General features: G+C 54.9%; 1 protein-coding gene and 1 non-coding gene across 11 annotated transcripts in view; one reads left to right on the forward strand and one right to left on the reverse strand.

Annotated features, from left to right (window-relative positions):
* Nucleotides 1-19,615, forward strand: part of LOC108919588 (voltage-dependent L-type calcium channel subunit beta-1-like) — a 40,850-nt gene extending 21,235 nt beyond the window's left edge. For 4 of the 10 annotated variants that reach the window (XM_018727716.2, XM_029246824.1, XM_029246825.1 and 1 more), the window contains 12 exons: nt 80-202; nt 757-893; nt 1,768-1,844; nt 2,794-2,954; nt 4,541-4,621; nt 4,810-4,868; nt 5,395-5,504; nt 6,856-6,864; nt 9,736-9,887; nt 10,283-10,378; nt 11,132-11,317; nt 14,543-19,615. In XM_018727716.2, coding sequence (XP_018583232.2) covers nt 80-202; nt 757-893; nt 1,768-1,844; nt 2,794-2,954; nt 4,541-4,621; nt 4,810-4,868; nt 5,395-5,504; nt 6,856-6,864; nt 9,736-9,887; nt 10,283-10,378; nt 11,132-11,317; nt 14,543-15,064 — 1,713 coding nt within the window. In that variant the 3' untranslated portion in view covers nt 15,065-19,615. Of the gene's footprint in view, nt 1-79; nt 203-756; nt 894-1,767; nt 1,845-2,793; nt 2,955-3,529; nt 3,559-4,540; nt 4,622-4,809; nt 4,869-5,394; nt 5,505-6,855; nt 6,865-9,735; nt 9,888-10,282; nt 10,379-11,131; nt 12,058-14,542 lie in introns of those variants that run through there. The other 6 variants (XM_029246826.1, XM_029246821.1, XM_018727725.2 and 3 more) reach the window with 4 other exon arrangements.
* Nucleotides 19,616-20,683: 1,068 nt separating this feature from the next.
* trnac-gca (transfer RNA cysteine (anticodon GCA)) lies at nt 20,684-20,755 on the reverse strand. The gene has a single exon. It is a non-coding gene; the product is annotated as a tRNA-Cys (tRNA).
* Nucleotides 20,756-23,809: the final 3,054 nt, after the last annotated feature.

Here is a 23,809-nt window from a genome sequence, read left to right on the forward strand (position 1 = left end):
ACCGTGTCGATGTTCCTCCTTTCGAGCGCAAGCGGAAAAGAGCGTGTGCTGAAGCGTGCGCGTGTCTCTGTGTCTCCAGACGAAGCCCGTGGCCTTCGCCGTCCGCACCAACGTGAGCTACAACTGCGGCCCCGGCGACGACGTCCCCGTCCAGGGCATGGCCATTTCCTTCGAGGCCAAGGACTTCCTGCACATCAAAGAGGTGCGTCGCGTGCGTCGGGCGTTCGCCCTGCAGACACGGGACCCCGCGTCCCTCGTTCGGCCCCCGGTACCCGGCTCCCCGCACCCTCATTCGTCTCCCGGTTTCTGGGCTCCGAGGATTTCTTTTCCTCTCCTCCCTCCGCAGCCGCTGACTTTCTTACCGTCAGTGACCCTCTATCTGTGCTTCTCCGTTTCTTCCCTCCCTCGCGTGCGTCTGCTGTGGCTCGGTGTCCCTCAGCCCAGACGTGCGCTTTGTTAAAATGAGCCGAACGAGCCCGAGCCCGTTTCGCGAGACTCTCCGTGTGTCTGCGTGTGAAGATGTGGCTTCGCGAAGGTCCCCCGAGGTCGTTGCCACGTCTCCACTCTTACTGTGCGGGCGAGAATCCGGGCAAGAAAAGAGCGGTTAAAGCGCACGGTGTACCGCTGCCCCGGTCCCACGTGGAGCGCCGCGCAGAAGCGAACTGCGTTTCCCCGTGTCGCGCAGAACCAGGGTGGCGCGCTCGTTTCCACGTGTCCCGCGCCGTCCTCACCCGCTCTCCGTCCCTCCCCGCGCAGAAGTACAACAACGACTGGTGGATCGGGCGCCTGGTCAAGGAGGGTTGCGAGGTGGGGTTCATCCCCAGCCCCGTCAAGCTGGAGAACATGCGTCTGCAGCACGAGCAGAGGATGAGGCAGAGCCGCCTGGCTTCCAGGTGCGTTCCGCCCCCTCGCCCCCCGTCTGCACGGGACGCGGTGAGATGCAGACAATTTGGTCTGCGGTCGAGTTGAGCGATTATCAGCCGCTGTTGATGTGACGCCTCAATCCAAGGTGACGAACGGTGTTATTTACTGCGGTAAACCCCCAGTATAGTAGAGCACAGCAGTGTAACACACGCAGTACAAACAGTACACACACACACAAGGAGTAAAGAGAGTGTGGAGCCGCCAGTCAACGTGCGTCAACATCTCCTCGCACGATGAGCAGGATTCAAACCCACGTTTGCGCTGGTCCGTGAAGCACCCGCGCGACCTCCTGTGACGCATTAACCGTAGTAAAAAACACAGTAAGAAACCTTCCGGGGCTGCAGTTCACGTAGAAAAGTACAGTGTGCAACACGTCACTTTTCTTTAACACTTGTCTGTATCTCACAAGACGGGGAGTGCGGTGGCGCAGTGGGTTGGACCACAGTCCTTCTCTCCAGTTGGTCTGGGGTTCGAATCCTGCTTGGGGTGCCTTGCGGCGGACTGGCGTCCCGTCCTGGGTGTGTCCCCTTCCCCCTCCGGCCTTACGCCCTGTGTTGCCAGGTTAGGCTCCGGTTCCCCGTGACCCCGTAAGGGACAAGCGGTTCTGAAAATGTGTGTGTGTGTGTGTGTGTGTGTGTGTGTGTGTGTATCTCACAATGTTCGATGAATGCTTCGGTGATATTTATACAAAACCCGTACTGGTTCATTCCACTGCTCGGCCCTGCATGCCGCTCTAGTAAGAGCCCCCGTTTTTACACCCTGCTCTCTTCTTGTGTGTGTGTGTGTGTGTGTGTGTGTGTGTGTCCACACCGGTGTGTGCTTGTGAACCTGTCGCCTTTGCAGCAAGTCGGGGGGAAACTCCAGCTCGAGCCTCGGCGACGTCGCCACGGGAACGCGCAGGCCCACTCCTCCCGGTCCAGGTGAGCGCGGGTGAAGGAGCCGCAGCTCGGGGTGCGAAGATATCGGTTTGCGCCCGTGCCAAGGATCGAGGACGTTGAATGTTCATCGAAGAGATTCGCGTCGCGGCGAGAAACACAGCAACAGCGAGCAGCGACACACACTGCACACAAACGCACTTTTAGAAACTGCTTTTGGTCTTTTTTCGTATTCGTGTCTCATCATTACTGGGTCAGGTGTGTTTTTTCTCGCAGAGACAAAAGCAGAAAAAGTATTAAATCTTTCCCAGAAATCCTTTTTGGCTTTTGTAACTTGTGCAGTTATTACTGGCTCCACTAAGCAGGGGAGAGAGGGGTGTGTGTGTGTGTGTGTGTGTGTGTGTGTGTGTGTGTGTGTGTGTGTGTGTGTGTGAAAATGAGAAATTTGACAGCCTGTCGCTGCGTGAGAAACTCACCTGGACGTCGCCCTTATTCACTTTCTTGCTCCTTGTAGGCATCTCTGTTAAAACTGCCCAATATTCACGACCCCCTGCACCACTGCACACAGCCGCCACCGTCCAGCCCAGTCCGCTGCTTCACCCAGTGTGCGCGTGCGTGTGTGTGTGTGTGTGTGTGTGTGTGTGTGTGTGTGTGTGTGTGTGTGTGTGTGCACACACCCCGCCCCTCTCACCTGCCTTCCCCGTCACCGAACCGTGTATCAGCAGGTTTCGGCTCTTCCTTCATCCCCCTCCTTCGTCTCCTTCATACCTGCAGTACAGCCGAGGTGTTTGTCTTACCGTCCCAGTCCTGACTGAGACCCTTCCTGTCCTTCCTGTCCCTCCCGCCCTCCCTGTCCTTCATCTCCCTCCTCTCCCCCCGTCCTTCCTGTCTTTTTCTCATTCCTTCCTTCCACGCCTCCACACTCTCACTGATGCACCCACCTTTCCTCCTGGTGAACCCTGACCCCCCCCCGTCTTCCGAACAACGCACTCAGCGGCCGCGGAGCTCTCTAAAGGGGGGTCAGACGTTGACCCCTTTGAGCTGGACGCGGAAGAGCCCCCCGAGTCCCCGGCGGACCCCCTGTCTCCCAGGTCGAGCACAGGCAGCACCGGCTCCCCGCTGGCCCACATCCAGCGCCTGCCCTTCTTTAAGAAGGTAACCCGTGGGGTCCCAGCGACACGGTGGCCGCTTCTCCTCCTCCTCCTCCTCCCTTCTTCCTCTTCCTACTCGTCATCCTCCTGCTGCTGCTAGTCGACCGGTCGCGCTCTAACGCGGGCTCTCTGATTAACCTCCCTTGACGCCTCCTGCTGCTCCCTCCTCTGGCCCCCGTCAGCCCCCCCGTACGTATGTGGTTGCCATGGTAACCGTGAGTCCTGTGCCTCGCTTGCTGGGAAGGGTGAGCTGGCTGGCTGGCCGTTGCGCAGGCCCAACACGCACGCACGCGCACAAACACACACACACACACGCGCACACTCTAGAGGAAGAAAGATGTTAGCAGAAATAACACGGCTTCATCGCGGAGCAGGATGTGGAGTTTGGAACCTGGACCTCAGTAAAACTTGCAGTGTGATACCCCACCCCCCCCAGGTGCTGCCAGCTCCCCCTGCCCTGTGCTGCGCCTCCGCCTGTCAATAACACCTGTGCTCTGTGTTCTTGTTGTTTTCTCTTTGTCTTTTTGTCCTCCGTCTGTGGTTTCCCCCTTTGCTGGGCTTGCGTGCGCCCGACGGTAGGCGGCCCGGCTAAACAGAAACAGAAGTCGGTGAGTCTCTCCCAACTTTGTTCTCTCTCACATCGGAATGTCATGTTGCCTCCGTGAGAGCCCGTTTCATCCCGCCGCGATGCCACGTGAGCGGGACGCGCGTGGCCCCTTTCCCTTCCGAAGGCCCACGTTTAAGTCCGATTGATTCCTCTCTAGCTGGCAGCTGTAACGGGGCCCTCGGGCAGCAGCCCAGCCGCGGAAACGCAGGAGAGCGCAAGAACGGCACCGAGACGTGTTAGCGGGACCTCGGCAGCCCACCGTCGATCAAGGACACGTGTTCGTGTGTTGCCGCCTGGCCTCGCCAGGCGCTCGCGTTCTGCCGGGACGTGCGTCGGACAGCGAGCGCGGGACGGCGCCGCGGGTGGCCGTGCCCTCCAGCCGTCTCCTGGCCTTTCGCGCGCCGCTGTCATTAAACCGAATCACTCCGACAGCTACGACGTGAGGGGCCGCCCGCATCGCGGAAGCCGACGTGCCACACAGCACGCGCCTTCGGTACACGGCAGCCTGGCTCCGAAGCGAGCGCCGAGGTCTTTCCTCTCGCCGGGGATTTAAAATCCTCGTGCGAAGCGACGGTGTCCCTGTGTACAGTGCGGCTCACAGCGCTGCAGAATACCGCGAAATACTATGAAATACTGCAGGGCTGTCGGCGGGCGGCAGCTTCCTTTGCAGAAGATGCGTGTGTGACTAATGTCTGTTTTGCCACACCGCGCCACTGGCGTGGGGTCCCACTACTGACGCTGTACGACTTCTTGAGCCGTGGAAGAAAAGCTTTGGGCTTTCGGAGAAACATCTCATTGACTGTGAGAGTGCCGTCGCACCGCAGCTAGTGGCACGCTGTCCGTTTGCTCACTCTGTGTGCGTGTGCAGGTGTGTGCGTGTGTGCGCGTGTGTGTGCGCGTGTGCGCGCGGCACATTGCGCGCTGCTCGTCGGGATCCATCCCTCTGAGCGACCACCCTCTCTCTCCCCCCATCCCGGGTCCAGATGGAGCATGTTCCTCCCTACGATGTGGTGCCTTCCATGAGACCCATCGTCCTGGTGGGGCCTTCGCTCAAGGGCTACGAGGTAACACCTCGCACGCCGCTCGCACCGCTCGCACTGCGCACGCTGCGCGCACCGCGTATTGTTCACGTGCCCCACGGCAAACTTAGCACATCATTGACATCATTTTAAGCCACTGCGCTCTTCCCATGATGCTGAGCTGTAACCCGGAGCACAGAAGTCATTCCATTTCTCCCCCTTTTGGCCCTTAGGTGACAGACATGATGCAGAAGGCGCTCTTCGACTTCCTCAAGCACAAGTTCGAGGGCAGGTGAGCGCCGGATGTTGGGAACCCTTCCGGAAAGTTCAGTGCGCAGTAAAGTGCGACATGCAGGAGCGTCAGCGCTCGTTTATCCTCTTCGCAGAAAGTGTCCGGTGAGGCACGGGAGCAAATTCCGGGTAAATTCAGTGTAATTCACTGCATGCGGGAGGCGGGCGGTCATGTCCGCTCTGGAATCACCCGGTGCACTTTACCCGATTACCCAGCTAACCGAGCCTAATAAGCCATTCTCAGTTTCCTGACGTTCGTGAGCCTACCTGTAAGAGCTGCTCGTCCCGTCCCGGAGGCGCGGACGCTCACAGCATGGCGAAGTGCACTTTACCGTAGTGACGCTCCTCCGCTTCTGCATGCGGGACGACGTACCCCGTCAGTGCCGCAGCGCCGGTGCAGGAGCGCAGTGCGGGAAACGGTTCTGGCGCCAAGTGGGAGCGCCGAGCGCCGCTCGGGGACGGGGACGGGGACGGACGTTTTCTCCGCTTCGGGCCGACGTTAACGCGCCTCTCCTCGTCGCCGGCAGGATATCCATCACGCGCGTCACGGCTGACATCTCGCTGGCCAAGCGCTCCGTGCTCAACAACCCCAGCAAGCACACCATCATCGAGCGCTCCAGCGCCCGCTCCAGCCTGGGTGAGGAGAGACGCTCCGGCGTCCGGCGTCCGCTTTCCCCGACCTGTAACGCATCACCGACGGCGACCTTGTTACGAGCGAACAACTTCTCAAATAACGTCCCCCATTAAGTGTGTTTCGCAACATATTTACATGTATGCTTCTGTATTTACAAATGCACGTACGTTATCAACGCTGGCTGCATCACCACTTCTTCTCACACATGCAGTATTTCCGTTGCGCTACGTACCGTGTGTATTTCACTCGAGAAGGTCCAGCTGACACCTACACGGCGTCACGCTCCGTTGCCCAAAACGGCGTTCGTTGTACGAACTTCGGCCCCTTGGGGCTGCTCATGTTTCCGGAAAGTTCTGGTTGGACCAGCAGGACCACGGTGTCCAACTTGTCCCCCGTCTCTGGAATTCTGCTTCGTTCCCCTGGCTTTGTCTGCCCGCTTCCCGGCAAAATGTGCGTCTCGATGGCCAGCGCTGACTCCCCAACTGTTTGTGTCCTCCGCGTACTGCCTCTTCCCTTCTTACCGTAGTACAAATGTTGGTTTTTCAAAAGTAGATGAGTGTTATTCTAATGGCCTGGAACACGTTATTGTTCATCTATTCTTCATTTACTCTCCTTTTCTCTACTTAACTGTGTCTGCGCTGCCTCTGCGGCTGCGGCTGTCGGACTTCCGGAAGCTTCTCCGTAGCTCGGTCAGCAAAGCAGCCCTTCTGCGCGCTGTCCTATAGCTCAGCCTGCCGAGTTCATTCTCCCCTCGTTGGCGTTAGTCGCCTCGGGGACAATATGACTGACTGTCCCCATTGGGGGGGGGGGGGGGGGTCAGTTTTACGCACCCCGGTATGTGATCTGGGTTATAGAGCAGCAGCTCCGGGGGGGGAATCGAATCATGGTCTCATAAGATTCTGGTTGGCAGCGGGGAGACACTGAGTCGTGTCCCTCGGTGTGTAAAGAAGGTGGACGGCGCTGGTGGACTGTTTCGGAGACGGGTTGACGCACTTTCCCAGGTGGCTGTCGGGTCCAGCGTGAGGAAGGGCCCTACGTCCGGCTCTGAGCTCCACCAGTAGCTACATGACACCGCGAAGCACCGCAGCGAGGTGACGATGTGTCGCTCAGACGCCGTCCCCTCGCGGTGGAGAGTTTCCGAACGAGCGCTCCAGTACGAGTTGGCCGTAGGGACGCTCGGACGCGTCAGAGGTTCCGCAGTAACGAGGCCTCACGAACACGCGGCTCTTCCGTTGCTCTTCTTTCCAGCTGTTTGAGTCTCACACGGCTTCTGTTCTCTCTCTCATGGTGTCCTTCCTCGCCCTCCTCCCTCTTCCTGTCCTCCCTCCTGTCCTGTCTGCCTCTCTTCGCTCAGACGTACTGGGTATGTATCTCCCGCCGAAAGGAGCCCTTCCTGCTCGCCGCTCTCTCTAAGCTCTCTGTCCGCGCACTCGTGCCGAAGCCCTAACGCGCCTGCTGCTCGTCCGCATCGTAACGTCTGCTGCGAGGACTCCGGAGAAAAGGTCCTCCGGGGAAGCGCTCGGTGCTGCTGAACGCATCGGCAGCGGCACTTTTCTGCCTTTACCCTTCTCCCAGTGGTTACGGTGCGACGCCGAGCCATTTAGCGCCTGGAGTTCGGCGCACGTGTGGGAGAGCACCTGGATTCCTGAGCACGGCGCTCCCGCATGAATAGCGAGCGCGCTCGGTGGCGCCCTTCTTTGGACGTGCACGGAATGGCAGAGACGCAGGAATAATGAGTGGCGCCAAGGGTCCGAGACTCATTTCGATGAGCGCAAACCGCTGCTGCTCTTCGTGCCGAAGTGCTTTAGAAACACTATGACTGACCGCATGCATTTATTCCTTTGGCAGACGCTTTTCTCCACACTTAGTTCCACATAACATCTTTCACTCCGTTTCTCCCTTCCCTCCTTTACTGTTGCATGTGAGACGAAACTGTAGCGATTGTGTTCGACTCCTGTTCATTTCTCACACCTTGTTTTCCTGTGGCTGCTTTTCTCCTGATTGAACTAATCAATAATATTGAACGATTAACCCAAAAGCACAAATGGCAGCGGGGAGGGGGGGGGGGCATGTTTGTGTAGTGAGTGCTGCGTAGTTTAACGGCAAACACCCCCACAGCACCTACCCCCTGTCGTAGTGTGTGTGTGTGTGTGTGTGTGTGTGTGGTCAGTAGTGGTTAGTGCCGCTGCATTTGGACCCAGCATTTGCAGGTTCAAATCCCACCTTCAGCTGCTCTGGTAAATGTACCCAGCCGTGTAAATGGTTCAATAACCCTGTGGAGAACAGTGTCAGCTGGAAGAGTGTGTGTGTGTGTGTGCGTGCTGTGGGCAGAAGGGCACATGGTGGATTTTGGGTGGTCGAATCTCTTTGGAACCCACTTGCAGATACACAGATATATATTCAGTGTTTTATTCAATGAAAACGTCATTATGCACACAGGACAGATATGTTCCCGAAAACAAACAAGGCAAGTTAAATGAAAAAAACATTAAATTACCGTAGAATGAAAGCACCTGCGGACAAGAGCCTGCTTGGCTCATGTTGGGCCTGGGATGTGTTACACTTTCTCTCATTGGCTGATATGTGACATGAGCTGTGATTGGCCAACATGCAGCGTTCGCGTTCACACACAGCTATGTGTGTAGGTACTTTTGTGTATATGTATGTATGTATGTCCATCCATCCATCCATCTTCCTCCGCTTTATCCGGGGCCGGGTCGCGGGGGCAGCAGTCCGAGCAGAGTACTCCAGACTTCCCTCTCCCCGCACACCTCCTCCAGTTCCTCTGGGGGAACCCCAAGGCGTTCCCAGGCCAGCCGGGAGACATAGTCTCTCCAACGTGTCCTGGGTCTGCCCCGAGGCCTCCTCCCAGTGGGACAAGCCCGGAACACCTCCCCAGGGAGGCGTCCAGGAGGCATCCGGAACAGATGCCCGAGCCACCTCAACTGGCTCCTCTCGATGCGGAGGAGCAGCGGCTCTACTCCGAGCTCCTCCCGGGTGACTGAGCTCCTCACCCTATCCCTAAGGGTGCGCCCAGCCACTCTGCGGAGGAAACTCATTTCTGCCGCTTGTATCCGCGATCTCATTCTTTCGGTCATGATCCAGAGTTCATGACCATAGGTGAGGGTAGGAACGTAGATCGACCGGTAAATTGAGAGCTTTGCCTTACGGCTCAGCTCCCTCTTCACCACAACAGACCGGTACAATGACCGCATTACTGCGGACGCCGCACCGATCCGCCTGTCAACCTGCCGCTCCATTTTTCCCTCATGTATGTATGTATTATTCCATTTTTACATTTTTACATTTTACATTTACCTTTTTGCGTGTCTTATTTTATTCATTTATTTACTTTCTTTTTTGTAATTATTCTTGTTTCTTCCTTGCAAAAAAATATTTCTCGACCGCTGCACGTTGTTCCAGCGTCCAGTGCCGTTCAGCCTATGAACCGCAATCACGTCTCCGTCCAAGGTGTGCTCTTGCTCTTTATTCCCTGTTCCCTGTCGATAGACTCTGCACCTCTGTGGCTCCGCACTGGACACGTGCTTATTGATATTACATTAATGCGAATATAACAGGAGAAGACAAGCTATGAATAATCATTTTTGCTGCAAATATTATGAAACGTGTTCTTGTCGTTCTCATGCGTAAAAAATGTTCATTTTTCATTTATGCTACTGTCACAAGCTCAGAAAATCGGACTCATCGAAAAGCGGTGAAGTCGATAGACACCAAATCCCAGGAAGGTAAAAGGAGCGACGGACAAACATCTCGTTCCGGATTCTTCGTCGGCTCTTTGCCGCGGCTCCTACCGATTACTTAGTGCTTCCCGCTCCGTTTACTCACCTGTCCACTCAAGTCCTGTTCGCTAGTCCCGAGATCCGGTCCCGTCCGCTCGTGCGCTCCGTGTTCTCGTCCCGGTCCGGCGTCCCCGCCCGGTCCGAGTCGCGTTTCTGTCTCTTCTGCGCCTCCTCCGGAAATTTGCCTTTGCGGTCATTTCACGCCACAGATTTATCCCATCGTGCGAGATGTTTATTCACGACGCTTGTTTTTATTTACACGCTGCGTCCCTTTCCTTTGTGTAGAAGCTGTGCCTTTGACTAACGGTACAACCGTACCAGAAGGGCACGGTCTGTAGTGTGCGCGGCGACCGAAAGCACGTGGATGCATCGCCGCAGGCTCGGCGAGCGGCGCACCCACCTCCCTGTGCTCCTCCTCCTCCTCCTCCTTGCAGCAGAGGTACAGAGTGAGATCGAGCGCATCTTCGAGCTGGCCCGCACCCTGCAGCTGGTGGCCTTGGATGCCGATACCATCAACCACCCCTCCCAGCTGGCCAAGACTTCGCTGGCCCCCATCGTCGTCTACATCAAGATCTCCTCCCCCAAGGTAGCGCGCCCTTCTCAGCCCGCAGGCTCCCGCCCACCCTTTGCGGTCTACGCCCTGCCGGTGTTGCTGCGGGGCGGGGGACGAGCCTGCGGGGGGCCTTTCGTATCGCCCGTGGCCCGCGCCCCGAAGTTGCGCCGGTCGTTCTCGAGGGATTCGGAAAACTTAATGACATCTGCACGAATGCGGTACTCGGCGCTGCTCGAGAAGACTTAACGTTCGGCGCATGAAGGTGTCACGAAGCCTTAGCTGTAGAGCGACACCCTGCCAGGTACACTGGCTATAATGGCATTAGTGTTTGTTCATCGTTCTGGGCCTTCGTTGCTCCTCAAATTACTTTCGGTCGTTTCCGTTCGTTATCGCTCATTTCTAATGAGAGGAACTGCTCATGTTTCCAGGTCCTGCAAAGGCTCATCAAGTCCAGAGGAAAGTCCCAGGCCAAACACCTCAACGTGCAGATGGTGGCAGCGGACAAGCTGGCCCAGTGCCCCCCGGTGAGCGTCCACCCGGCACGAAGGCAAAGCAGGGTCTCGACTCTCTTGGCGCACCCACTGGGGGCGGGGGGGGGGGGAATGTCAGCTTTTAGACGCTCATTACGTGCACTTGGTTTGGCGGCGAGAGGTCAAGCAGAGTAGAGCTAGAGCGGATTGTCACGACGGGCTGTGCACCACGGACCGGAGCGGTGCGATCCGGCAATTTAAAAGCGCCGTGCGGAAAACAACCGCTTAAAGCTGAGGGCAAGAAGTGATTAAACGTAGAATATCAGCGAAAAGGATCCTTAGCGTCCTTGCTTGTCCTCTGCGGACGAAAGACGTGCTGCAGCATCACAAGGCACCATCAGAACTCGACCCAGTCCAGGGCCGCCGGTGCCATTATTGTCCCGGAGGACACTCCGGCGGTGCGGCTACGGCCCAAACAGCTGTCAACTATACATCGGGAAAGAACGAATGCAGAATTTTGCTGGGCGGACTGGACCGTGCTTTACTACTCGCTCGTCCGCGGACACGCGGTACGCACGGTACACGCGGTACTCGCTCCGCGTGTGCGGAACACACAAACTGTTCTTGTCTTCCTCAGCTTAGCCACTTGTCCAAAGTCGTGTCCCTTTCTGCAGCCGGATGTTCCGAGAGCCTCGGCGAGCGGCGCCAGAGCGACCCCACGCGCGGGACATCAGCCTGCGTGCTGAACCAACACGGTACTTACGCTGCTGGCCTTGCCTTCTGTCCCCCACCTGCTTCGTCTTCCAGGAGATGTTTGACATCATCCTGGATGAGAACCAGTTGGAGGAGGCCTGCGAGCACCTGGCCGAGTACCTGGAGGCCTACTGGAGGGCCACGCACCCGCCTAGCAGCACCCCCCCCAACCCCCTGCTCAGCCGCACCATGGTCACGGCCGCCCTGGCCGCCTCGCCCGAGCCCGTCTCTAACCTCCAGGTACAGGTGCTCACGTCCTTGCGCCGCAACCTGGACATGTGGCCGGGCCTGGAGGTTCCCGGAGCCCTCAAGGAGGAGGTGGAGGAACACGCGCTGTAGGGACCTGAGCTGGGGAGGCGTGACTTCCCCAGCCCCCGTAACCAGAGAATGGAGCTGTGCTCAGCGATTATGTTATGAGGGGGCACGTTTGCGCTGGGGCAACTAGCACAGCCCGTGACGAGCTAAACGCACGCACGCACACGCGCACGCACACGCACACGCACATGCACACACACGCACAAAGCTAGAGGCTCTGTGCTTACCTCTATGTATTTTTACTAATATTACAGGCGGTAAAACCAAAGTGACACAACTGAAAGACACACAGACGTAAAGCACGCGCTGAAGTCGAAAGCTTCGAACAGATCGGCGCTGTCGGTCGGTCATTTTGCCGGAAACGTAAAATTTGCATGGCTTCTCAGAAAAGTAGAACGCTCGATGCCTGGAGCCCGCGGCACCTCCGATGACTTGGGAAAGTTTGATGAGTGATGAGCGATACGGGAAACGTATGTTGCGACCGCGGAGCCTGTTGCTTTTGGACCGGGCGGAACTGAAAAGGGTGCGAGGCCTTCAGCCGCCCGCGCTGTCCATGTGACGGTGGGCTGCGCTCTTAACGGTCTGCCAGACGAGCACTTCTGAAGAGCGTCGAGCCAAACCCAGTGTTCCCGATGAAGGGGAAGGTGCCACGGAACTTCATTTTGGAGCTGCTGAAAGACCTCCTCAGGAGATACAATGTGCTCCTCAGGAGATACAATGTGCTCCTCAGGAGATACAATGTGCTCCTCAGGAGATACAATGACCTCCTTCAGGAGATACAATGTGCTCCTCAGGAGATACAATGACCTCCTCAGGAGATACAATGACCTCCTTCAGGAGATACAATGTGCTCCTCAGGAGATACAATGACCTCCTTCAGGAGATACAATGACCTCCTCAGGAGATACAATGACATCATACAGATGTGACATCATACAGATTCCCCACAATTTACTCATGAGTGATGTTCTGTAAAATCCTCATGTATAGATATTATGAATAAAAAATATTAACCCGTACTAATACCATTGCTACTAATGCTACTACTAATAGTATTATAAATTTTGAAAAAGAAGAAAAATTAAATTAGCTTATTTTCTCCAGGAAAATATGCTGCTAGAGTTGTGAGAGAAAGTTCATGAACCCTTAGGAATTACCTGGATTTCTGCACGAATTGCTCTGAAAATGTGATCTGATCTTCATCCGAGTCACAACACACACACACACATTTTCAGAACCGCTCGTCCCTCACGGGGTCACGGGGAACCGGAGCCTACCCGGCAACACAGGGCGTAAGGGGACACACCCAGGACGGGACGCCAGTCCGTCACAAGGCACCCCAAGCGGGACTCGAACCCCAGACCCACCAGAGAGTAGGACTGCGGTCCAACCCACTGCGCCACCGCACCCCCACTCCGAGTCACAACAGCAAACGCAAAAACACGCGACGTTTTACACCGACGTACTGTGTGTTTCTTGAACGTCTGCTTGACTGTGGACTGATGGAGACTCGAGTCTTTGGTGCTTTTGTAGCCCTTTGTCTGAAGAGCTTCAACATCTCTCATCCTGAGGTCCCCTACAATCTCGTTCCTTTGGCTCACGTTGCTCTTCAGCATAATCCTGGTGTGAAGAACAGGGAACCGAGACGCTGAGGTGTTTCACAGGGCGGCTCGGCTCAAAGCCACACCTCAGCTCACCAGAACACCTGGCTCCAGTTCCCCTCTTTTCAAGGTATCGCTGTCCTGAAGAGTCACGTATTTTCTCCATCACCGACCTTCACTGTTTCATCCATTCAATAAAGACACGGAAAGGGTCGACACGGCAGTGCCGCATCGCATCGCAGCGCCTGGGCTGTTTGGGCGTAGCTTCGAATCCAGCTGTCTCTGCGGAGTTTGCACGTTCTTGCTGTGTCTGCGCGGGTTTCGTCCCGCAGTCTCCTCCAAAGACGTACAGTTCAGGTGAACTGGTGGCTCTAAATTGTCCTTAGTGTGTCAGTGGGTTAGGATTCGTGTGTGTGGCTGCTCTGCAATGGACTGGCGTCCCGTCCAGGGTGCCCCTCCCCCCCACCCCCCCACCCCCAGCCTGGACAAGTGGTTAGTGAACGTCAGCGAAGTATGACATGTAAAGCCTCTCTTTATTTGTTATTATCACTTAGATGAAGGTGAGATCACATTTTTAGGAGCTTTAATGCAAAAATCCAGATGATTCCACCAAAGTTGTAACAGCTGTTTTCTCAGCACTGCATGTAAATTATTCATGTTGTTACTGATCTTAAAACCTGACATCTTTGTCCAGTGCGGCTGCCAGCGTTAGGGCGATACGACATCGAGCTCCATACAGTTATATTCTTATTTATACAGCAGGGTATTTTACTGAAGCAATTCAGCGTAAGTGCCTTGGTTGTATCGGGAGCAGGAGGGCGGATCTGAATCAGGCAGCAGCTTTAACCACCTACCTAAACGTTAGACCATTGTAAAGGTGCTTCTCTTTCACCGTGAGCTGAGTGGGACAAAGGTGACGACTAAATAAATTTTAATAACAGTACTTATAAAACGTCGAGGTCGAGTCCGCTCCAAATGTGAAGCTGCTGAGAAGAATTTCGAGAAAACTACAGTTATACATGACGACAAGGCTCATCGCCCTGTGCTCCTCGGGGACTGAGTCCAAGGCTCTTTGTCACATCCAGGCGCACAGACGTGGGAAAGCGTCTCCGATAACGCGACAGCTCTCCCGAGGATTCGGGTTTGGGTTAGCTGACGTATTATTTCATTGTGATTTACTTTTTCGGCTTTATTCAAATTTGCCATCCTCAGGGTGGGACGGTTTATACGGGCCTCTTTCCCACGGCAATGAAACACGATTTCAGTCTTAAGCGGCATCAACTGGTCAAATGCGAATCCGCTTCTGGAGGCGGTAAATGAAAGATTGTAGCAAAACTGTGATGCCAGAATCACGCGATGGGTGAGTGAAAGACGTGTCTTAAATGATGCCCTCTGCCCTCCGTGCTGGGTGACGGAGCCTGTGCCGTGCCGTGCCGTGCGTTGAAGTGTCATTAACATGCTCGTTAACCCTCTGCCTGTACCTCGGTGTGTTGCTTCTCTCCGCATGCTGCACGGCGGCTTGGTGTGGCGTCCGGCCGGTCGGCACCAGAGTCCGTACCTCGCGCACGGAGAGCGGGAGCGGGACGGGTCTCTGCCGGAGCGGGCGGGACTCGACGACTTCCGAGCCGACCCGGGCGGGGAGCAGCATCAGCAGCCGCTGGCCGCGCAGCAGCAGGTCCACCTGCGCTCCGCTCGCACCCGGGCCCGGGCCGGACGCGCTCTCTCGCGCCAGGACACCTTCGACTCGGAGACTCAGGGCAGTCGGGACTCAGCCTACACGGAGGCCGGCGACTCCTGCATGGACGTGGAGACGGACCCTTACGAGGAGCCCGAGCCCTATTGTCGGGGCGGCGGACGTCCGCATCCTGGCCAGTTCCACGGTCGCCAGGCCTCCTGGGAGGACGAGGGGGCGGAGCCCGACCGCGAGAACCTGAACCGAGCGCCAGCGCCGGAGAAACGGGGCCGGACGAGACCCAGGGAAAGGTACTGCCAGGACCCGGAGGGCGCGAGCTCGGCGCTGGGTCACAACCAGAACCAGGAGGACTGGGCAAGGGACGCCTATGTCCGCTGAGCACGCTTCCGGCTCGGAGAATGTCTCGCAAGCGGGGTGACGGCCGGCGGGCTGGGGAGTTGGGGAACGCTGAGAGAAAACAGCTTTACACACGTAGTACTTGACAAATACTGCCAGATACTCAATTGCGCTTAGAAGTACAGTCGTACCGCATGTTAGTACTGCATGAGTACTCGGCCGAGAATGGAGGACCGGTGCATTGTTTTGTCCACATTGACACCTGTCCTGTGACGATTATGCAGCACTTCAGCGTTTCAGGGTCTGTCTTGCACCCCAGTCCTCCCCAGTCCTTCCCAGTACTTCCCAGTCCTCACTATGTTGCCTGTTCCCTCATCGTTCCCGAACTCCGCCTGGTGGTTCTCTTGGATGTTCAGAGCAGCGACTCTTCCCGGTGCTCACACCTCTCAGTTCCACCCCCTGCCACTAGGGGGCCCGATGACTGGCGTTCGCCCCCGTTGTAATCGCCTGTTCTCTCCCTCGAGTGTGGAGTGAGCATCAGAGTCTTAGTTTGACCGCAGTCAAAGTCACAGCAGCTGCGAGCGAAGCGTTTCAGCCTTTGCTGCGCCGCGGACCCATCCCGGGGAGCGAACCGTCCTCCGCTGCCAGAGTCTGCTGCTCCGTAACGACTTCCCGCTGCCGAGTGCGCGGCGCTCGCACTCTCCGCGCCTTCTCCCAGCGCCGGCTTTCCTCCCGCACAGCTTGCGCACCGGCACTTGTGTTCTTTCTGCACTTGGACACACAGCAGGAACCGGGGTGCACATTCAGGATGGACCGTACGGCGAAGCCCCGCTTTGTTCTTTGCGGGTGCAAAACCCCGTTTTACACCGCCAATTAATGAATGTCTTTGTTGAGAATTGGGTAAAACCGGAGCTCGTTATAAATTGGTGCCTCGTTGTTTCTGCCTGTCGTTTTTCTACGTGATTCATTCATTTAGTCGCTCAACTGGAAATGCAGCGTTACCGCGACTGACGGGACCGTTGAAGGGGACATCGAACCCGTGTTTTCAGAGTCCGCAATCGGGAGGGCTCTGCGCGAAGCGGGGAAGGGAAGGGACGCCTGCCGAACCCATAAGAGCACCTGCGCGCAGGCCTCGGTCGAAAATGCCAAATGTGTGGGCAGCGGAGATCTTTCAGGGCAAACCCTCTCTGACAGAATTTACGAGTGTTTTTCTCGCTGAGCCTTTCTATCCAAGAGAGCAGCTGCGAGATGCGTCTTTTTTTCCAGACTGTGTGATGGATGTGGACACACAGCAACTGTTACTCCTCTTAGGATGGAGATACTCACCCCCCTTATCCAGTCCCAATTTGCTCCCGAAAACGGACCGAATGTTTAAAAGCAATGAAAAAGAATGGCTTAAAGACTGAAATGCAGGCCCACCCCAGAATTCATCCTAAATGATGCCTAATATCATAAGGAAAAAGTTGTTTAGCACGTTAAAATGGAATGAAATACAATTAATAATAACAATATATGAAAAAAATTTGGGACTGACTGCAATAGTGCGTGTGCGGTGCTGCAAAACAGAGAACGCAAACACAAACACGTGAACACGCACGTGAGGCGACGGCCGAGAGCGTGGGTACACGGTTCCCATAATGCAGTGCGTCTCACGGTCTCCTTGACGCGGCCGCTCGACGCGATTTTCGAACGCGGTTTCCCTCCATCGCACCGGACCGAACGTCACGGGGTCAGACCGGATGGCGAATGACGATGCGAACAGATTAACGATAAGTGGTATCGATGGTGGTGCACCAGATAAATGAAAACCTTTTTAATACGGGGGATGACTTTGCTTTTATTTACTTTGCTGATGCTTTTCTCTGAAAGTGACTAACGGTGTTAAGCAGCCCACGGCGATTTACCCTTTCGTACAGCCGTGTACTTTTCACCAGAGCAATTCAGGGTAAGTGCCCTGCTCGCGGGTACTACAGCAGGAGGTGGGATTTGAATGCGGTTCCTCCGAATACAGGGCGAGAGCTCTAACCGCAGCGCCACCCGCGCCTCGGGCGTGCCAGCATTTCGTACCTTTGCTTTCCGTCGGCAGCGTCCGGCATCACCGGTTCGGAAAAGGCCTCTTGACGAGAGCCGTGAGCGCTCTTGTGCCGCCGAGGTGCGCTGACATGATTTTGCTGTTCCTTCTTACCCTTCGAGGCAGTCGTCAAAGGTATTTCCTTGCAGTGATTTTAGCGTGGAACGTAAGAAGAGAGTGCGTGTTCCCGTTGGCGGAGCACGACACGCTCGTGGAGAGAGGGGGTAAGAAAAGTCACTGAGCGCAAGAGGCTGCGCTGCGCGTGGCTGTTCGGCTCACCGGGTATCTCCGGGAGCTTCCTTCGCGGCAGACGTGCAGTGCGTACCGCTGTAAAGTACCGGGGCGAGGGAGCTGAGGACCGTGGGCTCTGCGCGTTGTTCTGAGACGCTGATTTTGAGGAGTGTCACCGCTGGTCTGTCACAAGTCACAATGTGGAAATGGAAGCAGTTGTCTTGTTCTCTGCGCGCGCTCACACATGCGCACACACACACACACACACACACGCACACACACAGTCTGTAGGCTTCGTGGTTTGGCCCTTCTTATAATCTCACAATTACCTATGCGTAGTTGTGTGTATTTTCATGATCGCAGCCTCACCTTTTACTCGCATTTAGGAATGTTTCTCACTGTTTTGCGCAGCGTGTCGCTCTTTTAACGCACACCCTGAGTTTCTTTCATGCTTTGTTTTTCCATAATCCAAATACTGTCTGCAGTCTCTTGAATAAGTGCCTGTTTCTCAGTTGATGAATAGCTGTCGTTTACCACGATGTTTACTTCGCACCGATTGTGACGAGCAGACGCTGGTGGAAGCGCACCCTTTTCAGGTAATCGAAGAGCTAGTGGACTGGACTTCCCTTCCTTGGTGCGTTGCTCTCGTTGATGCCGGATTTGTCGAAGAGCATCTCTGTCTCGCGGTTCCGTCGCAACCGTTTCGGGCAGCTCGCTTCGGGAACTTCGGCGCTTTCTCGCGGCGGAGCCCCAGCCCCGCAGCCGTATTCGCAGAGCGCTCTTTCATTTAGTGTCGCCGTGAAAACGGTAACGTTGACGATAAATGATAAAGAGCCCATAAGACGTTGCGGTTGGGAAGTCGCACACGTTCACACTCACGGGAGTTTGGCTCACAGCTGCAGCGTTCCATTTGCTCCCTCTTCTGCTTTATTGGGAGCACGAGGAGAAGATGCTTATGGCTCAGCTGTAATGCACATGAATTCAGGTTTAAAAAAAATGCTTTTGGTGTCACGCGTGTGCCGCAACGCTGCCTCCGAAGGGCGAACGGGCATCGGTTACTCGACGTTGTTCCTAGAGCGCCGGCACGCAGGACCGCAGAGGACCGCACAAGAGCGCACTTCTGTCGCCTCGTCGACTCTTGTCCTCCGACCGCTCTACGTGTTTGTCGCAGCTCTCCCAGAAGCCGTTATGTGTCCGTTTGCTCCGTTCCGCCGACTCCGCCCGCTGCTCTTCCTCTGCAAACGGGTGGAACCGCACACCTTTAGCTCATGCCGAGGGGCTCCGCGACCGCAGAACAGCCCTCCGCGCGTCTCTTGCTCGACCGACGCGCCGTCATGCCGGGGCCCTGCGGGGTCTCCCTCGACTCACGGGTTCTCTGCAGAGAACGCAGTGCGGTGACTGGGCCGAGTGCCACTGGGCTGCATCCGCTGGCTCATCTTGTTGTACCTGCTGCTGCTGCTGCTGCTGCTGCTGCTGCTGCGCCGGACCATCTGTACGTCTTACCGCGGTGTGCCGGACTCTCCTGCCCCGATGCCAATTCAGCCCTCCAGTTTGGGAATTTCGCAGCATTTTCCCTTCATTTCTGCTGGAATTGAGATGTACTTATTTCGTGTGTTGTTTTGATATCCTATTATTCTGCCAGTATCTCATTTTTGCAATGTCGTACTATCCTTAATATTTTCAGCACGAGCGTTTTTTTTTTTTTTCTTTAGCTATAACAATCATTGGGGGGGCGGGGGGTGGGGGGGCGTGGAATCCACTATTGCCTTTGCTGTCGACATGTTTACTATGAATTTGTCAGCCAGAGACAAAGGACTGTTCTGAGGTCAAAGTCAAGTCTCCAGCCCCTTAACAAACACTCTGGGACAGGATTTTACAACAAGTCTATGTTTTGCAAACTCGAACTTTCTATTGTCAATTGTGTAAAGTACTTAGTTTCCTTTGTAAGTATGGATATACTGTATAAACAGATACTACGGATTTTATTCGAAACAAGAGAAATACAAATAATAGCTTTTTAATGCATTTTTCTTTCGGAATGTTCGAAGAAACTTCAGTGTGTGTAAAATAGTTTTATTTCATTGGTAACTGTACAGAATATGATCATTGGTATTTACTGATCGTATAAAGAAACTTTGCATGTTTTCACTGTTTCTTGCAGGGAAAATAAGGAACAAACGATGATATTTGTAAAAATGTCTTTTTTTTCTTCCTGAAAAGATGTGAAAGATGTTAGTGTACTGAATCCATTTAAAAATGTTCGTTGAAATATCTTGTGCTCTTTTAAGGGATATCGTCAAGTAATAATACGTTTCTAGTAAACCTGCCCTGCCCACAGTTTGTGTCCGTGTGCCTACGTCTTCCTTCTCGCCAGACCTTGGGGAAAAGCGCAAGCGCGCTGTAGACGTATGCTGGCCGTATACGTCTACGGGGTGTGCTACCGAATGGGTCAGTGCGTCTGCAGAGTACAGTATCTGTGCACCGGTGGACCGGTGGACCAGTACGTCTGCAGAGTATAGTATCTACTGGGTTAGGATGAACTGCACGCTGAAATGTACTCCTACGCACAAACTCAACCGATCACAACTAAGGACTGATGTCAATTTAATAGCGCAACTCTAGCCGCAGGTTTCATTGTTACTGGTCGCCACATTCGTTTTCTCCGAAGCGACTTACATTTACTTACTCATTTATACAACGAGGTGATTTTACTGCAGCAACATAGGGTAAGCACGTTGCTCAAGGCTCTTACAGCTGGAATGGGAATCTGTGACCTTTTGGTTCGAAGAAGCAGCTCTAACCACTACAGTACCGGGTGCCTCCGGTCCGCCGAGACACGTTTGTTCATTATTAGGCCGGATTACGACGATTCCGAACGGATGCGCATCGGTCCATTTGTCCCACGTGCCGCACGAGGCGGTCGGAGGCGCACGGCGAAACCTGGGGCTCCACCGACTCGCTGTGGCCCTGCATGAACAGTGACTTGCTAGCGGTGCCGGTGTGATTCACGCAAGACCACGGGACTCATGGTGCACGGCAGTGTTTAGGGAAAAGGGTCCGAGTGCTTCTCTGTGCGCATGCGTGCAGTGGCTTTGCGCGTGTGGCAGCAGGCACACGCGCACACGCGCACAGAGAAGGTGGAAGCAGACGGAGAGCTCAGGTACGAGCGCTGAAATGTGAAGCGCAGCTAAGGCTGAGTGATTCTACAGCACGACATTCACAGAGGGCATCTTGAAGAGACCAGGAGCCCCCGGTGTAAAAACACAGTACTGCTGGAAGCGTGCTGCTCTAAAAATAAAAGCATCTTTTAGTGTGTAACTATGGTAACCACGTTCTTGTTTTTCGGAGGGATGAAAACAAGGGGGCACCCGGATTTGAACCGGGGACCTCTTGATCTGCAGTCAAATGCTCTACCACTGAGCTATACCCCCTCTGGCCTCTTTTGTGTTTGTTCTCACACACTCATATCATTGTTTGCTCAACACCTCACTGTGACCTGCCACATACCAGGGGCATCCTGGGAAACCATGCTTGAACAGGCCATTCTGGGGCTGTTCCAGGATTGGTCGATCTGCGCCACCGGCACGTGCCTCCCCCTAAAGGCGCCGGTGTCACCAGGACAAGGAGGGACAGCGCAACTCACGCCACACGTTAATGACGCAGGATCTCAATGACGGCGGCGGTGGCGGCAAAGCAAATATTTACAGCACATCGCTGGGTGTGTCTTCTAGGACAAGTGTAGTTTTACAGTGGATTTTATTCCCTGTAATCATAATTACTGTGCAGCCAGTTGATAAGCTACCCCCCCCAGTCAGACGGAGGGACATGCTAAAGGCCCAGTACCGGACACATATGTTCCGTGGCAGAGGGGCTGCAGAACGCACACTGTCACATCCCTGGGCGTGCAACACAGTGGCAATGGTAGGGTGGCATATGACTCCCGGATTAGGGGGCGTGGCCTCTTTTACACATAATCAGTGTGTTGAAGCTGCATTTTTTTTTTTATTGACACACACACACACACACACACACACACACACACACACACACACACACACACACACACACACACAGACAGTCTATGACCCCTTGTCCTGAGCAGGGTCATGGAAAGCTGGATCTTAACCCAGCAACACAGGGCGTAACGCTGGAGGGGGACAGGAGACACCGTGGACGGGACACCGTTCCATCTCAAGGCATCCCAAGCAGGGTTCGAACCCCACACCCACCACAGAGGGGGCCCGGCCCAGCCCGGCCCGGCCCGGCCCACTGCACCACCACCACGCCCTCTGCCAGTTGACTTCCTCTGCGTGAATATATGAACTTGTGGAAGTGTGGAAACAGGAAGCTGTATCACTTGAGAGGCGGCAAAGAAAGAAAGATATTGGCGTCCTGCAGCTTTATAGAAGTCTAACAGCTCAAAAACATCAACAAGCATATAGTTAATGTGGAGACATGGAGTCTGCGGTAAAAAGTTTAATCTGCTATAAAAATGAAAAAAGATGCAGCAACAGTCACTCCATGAGATGGAGAAAATGATGAAAGAACAAGAAAATAAAAAATTAATGTAGCCATAAAAGTGATGTTTTTTTAGATGTACTCTCACTTATTTCGTTTTTAAAACGATTGCTAATGCGACGCAGTTTGCTGAGTGTTTGTACAGGCCCTGCGTCTGTGTGTGAGCACATTGCCTAAGCAACACCGCCCTGGAGGACTGAAATATTTAGGGAGACGTCGATTGTACACGTCTGGTTCTGTTATTAATTCAGTTCAATTCAGTGCATTTTCGATGAGCTCTTCTCACACGGTGACAGAGCGCCGAACAAAAGCACAAGGCAAAGAAACAAAGAGGACGGTCAATGACCGTACGCCAGACTAACACTGTATCCAAAAAAAAGAAAACCTCCGGGGGTCCGAGTGCGGTGCCCTGTCTGCTGTCCTCCTAGTTCCCTCGCCCGTCTCCTACGGCATCGACCCTCGCGACGTCCTCATCGACCACGTCCTCGGATTCTCCCCACGTACGACGTTTCCACGTCGGATTCACCGCGACCGTCCCCGACTAGGAGCGCTGCCTTGTCCCGAGAGCCTTGACGCTAAACGATCCCGCGATTGAGTCCAAACCCGGGTCTCCGACGTGCTCCGAGTGGCGAATTGTTACCGCTGTGCTCGCAGTGCGGGCGTCTTATTTATTTATTGTCACTGTTGGCAGTTTTACCTCATTACCGTAGTACATCTGGAGCAGAGTTGCCCACGAGGAAAGGGGCGGACAGCGAGTGGAAAGACTGCACTCGCCGGGTCCTTAATTCTCTCTCTACTCAGTTTGCTGGATTCTAACGAAGCGTGTTTTGCAATCCGCCACATTTGTCGCAAAGGCTGAGCGGAAGAAGACGAGTTTTGCTCTCTTGAAGGGAGATTGAAAAAGCGGCAGCGAGAAATTCTACTCTTGCGCTTGCAGCCAAAGTCTGGCCGAGAGATCAGCCTCGGTCCTCAGCGGCGTCCGAAAGCTGAGCTGCGGTCGAGATCTTTTCCAGCTTTCCGGGGGCCGATGCGGAAGGGGCAGCGTAACAGAAAAGAGTTCGATCCCGAAACCCAGAGCATGTGCTTGTTTAGTCGCTGATGCTTTCCGCTCTCTGCTTGTGCTTCCATGACATTTCACTTGGAGCTGCTGTCTGAGGGATCGCTTGCATTCACACGAGAAAAACGAACAAAGGAAAATACACACACACACACACACACACACACACACACACACACACACACACACTGTCTGAACCGCTTGTCTCATACGGGGTCGCGGGGGGCCGGAGCCTAACCCGGCAACACAGGGCGTAAGGCCGGAGGGGGAGGGGACACACCCGGGACGGGACGCCGGTCCGCCGCAAGGCACCCCGAGCGGGACTCGAAACCCAGACTCACCGGAAAGCAGGAGCCGGTTCGACCCGCTGCACCACCGTGCCTCCCGCAGAGAAATATAACGGAGCCAAATGTGGCTCTAGTTGAGCTACCCAGTGGAACAGGTGCGGCAGATGTGGCGCAGGCGTCTCTACGGACACAATGTACACAGATTTAGCGCACGTCTTCCTTTAGGTGGCGCAGCAAAACAAGGTGCAAGTCTGAAGGGACTGCATGACATTGACATTTTCCTCCAAAGCGACTTTCGATTCTGTGCTCAAGGGAACTGCAGGGAGATTCAAATCTGCAACCTTTAGGTGCGAAGGCAGCGGCACGAAACGCTGCACCGCCAGCTCTTCTCGCAGCAGCCGAAAGGAAAGAAGTCAAGAGGAAGAGAGAGACGCTGAAAACAAACAGGAACTTTTCTTATGTGCACATATACCGTAGAGATATTAAATTATTCTCCTAATTTAGCTCTGCGCTTCGTCTTCTGTAATCTGTTCTCCGCCACACAACTGTCCAGTCTCACACGGGAAGCACTATGGGCGGGAGAAGCCGCGAGATTCTTTCGCTGTAATAATGATAATTCTTTG

This window comes from Scleropages formosus, chromosome 20 (assembly GCF_900964775.1).
Source record: "Scleropages formosus chromosome 20, fSclFor1.1, whole genome shotgun sequence".
Lineage (NCBI taxonomy): Eukaryota > Metazoa > Chordata > Actinopteri > Osteoglossiformes > Osteoglossidae > Scleropages > Scleropages formosus.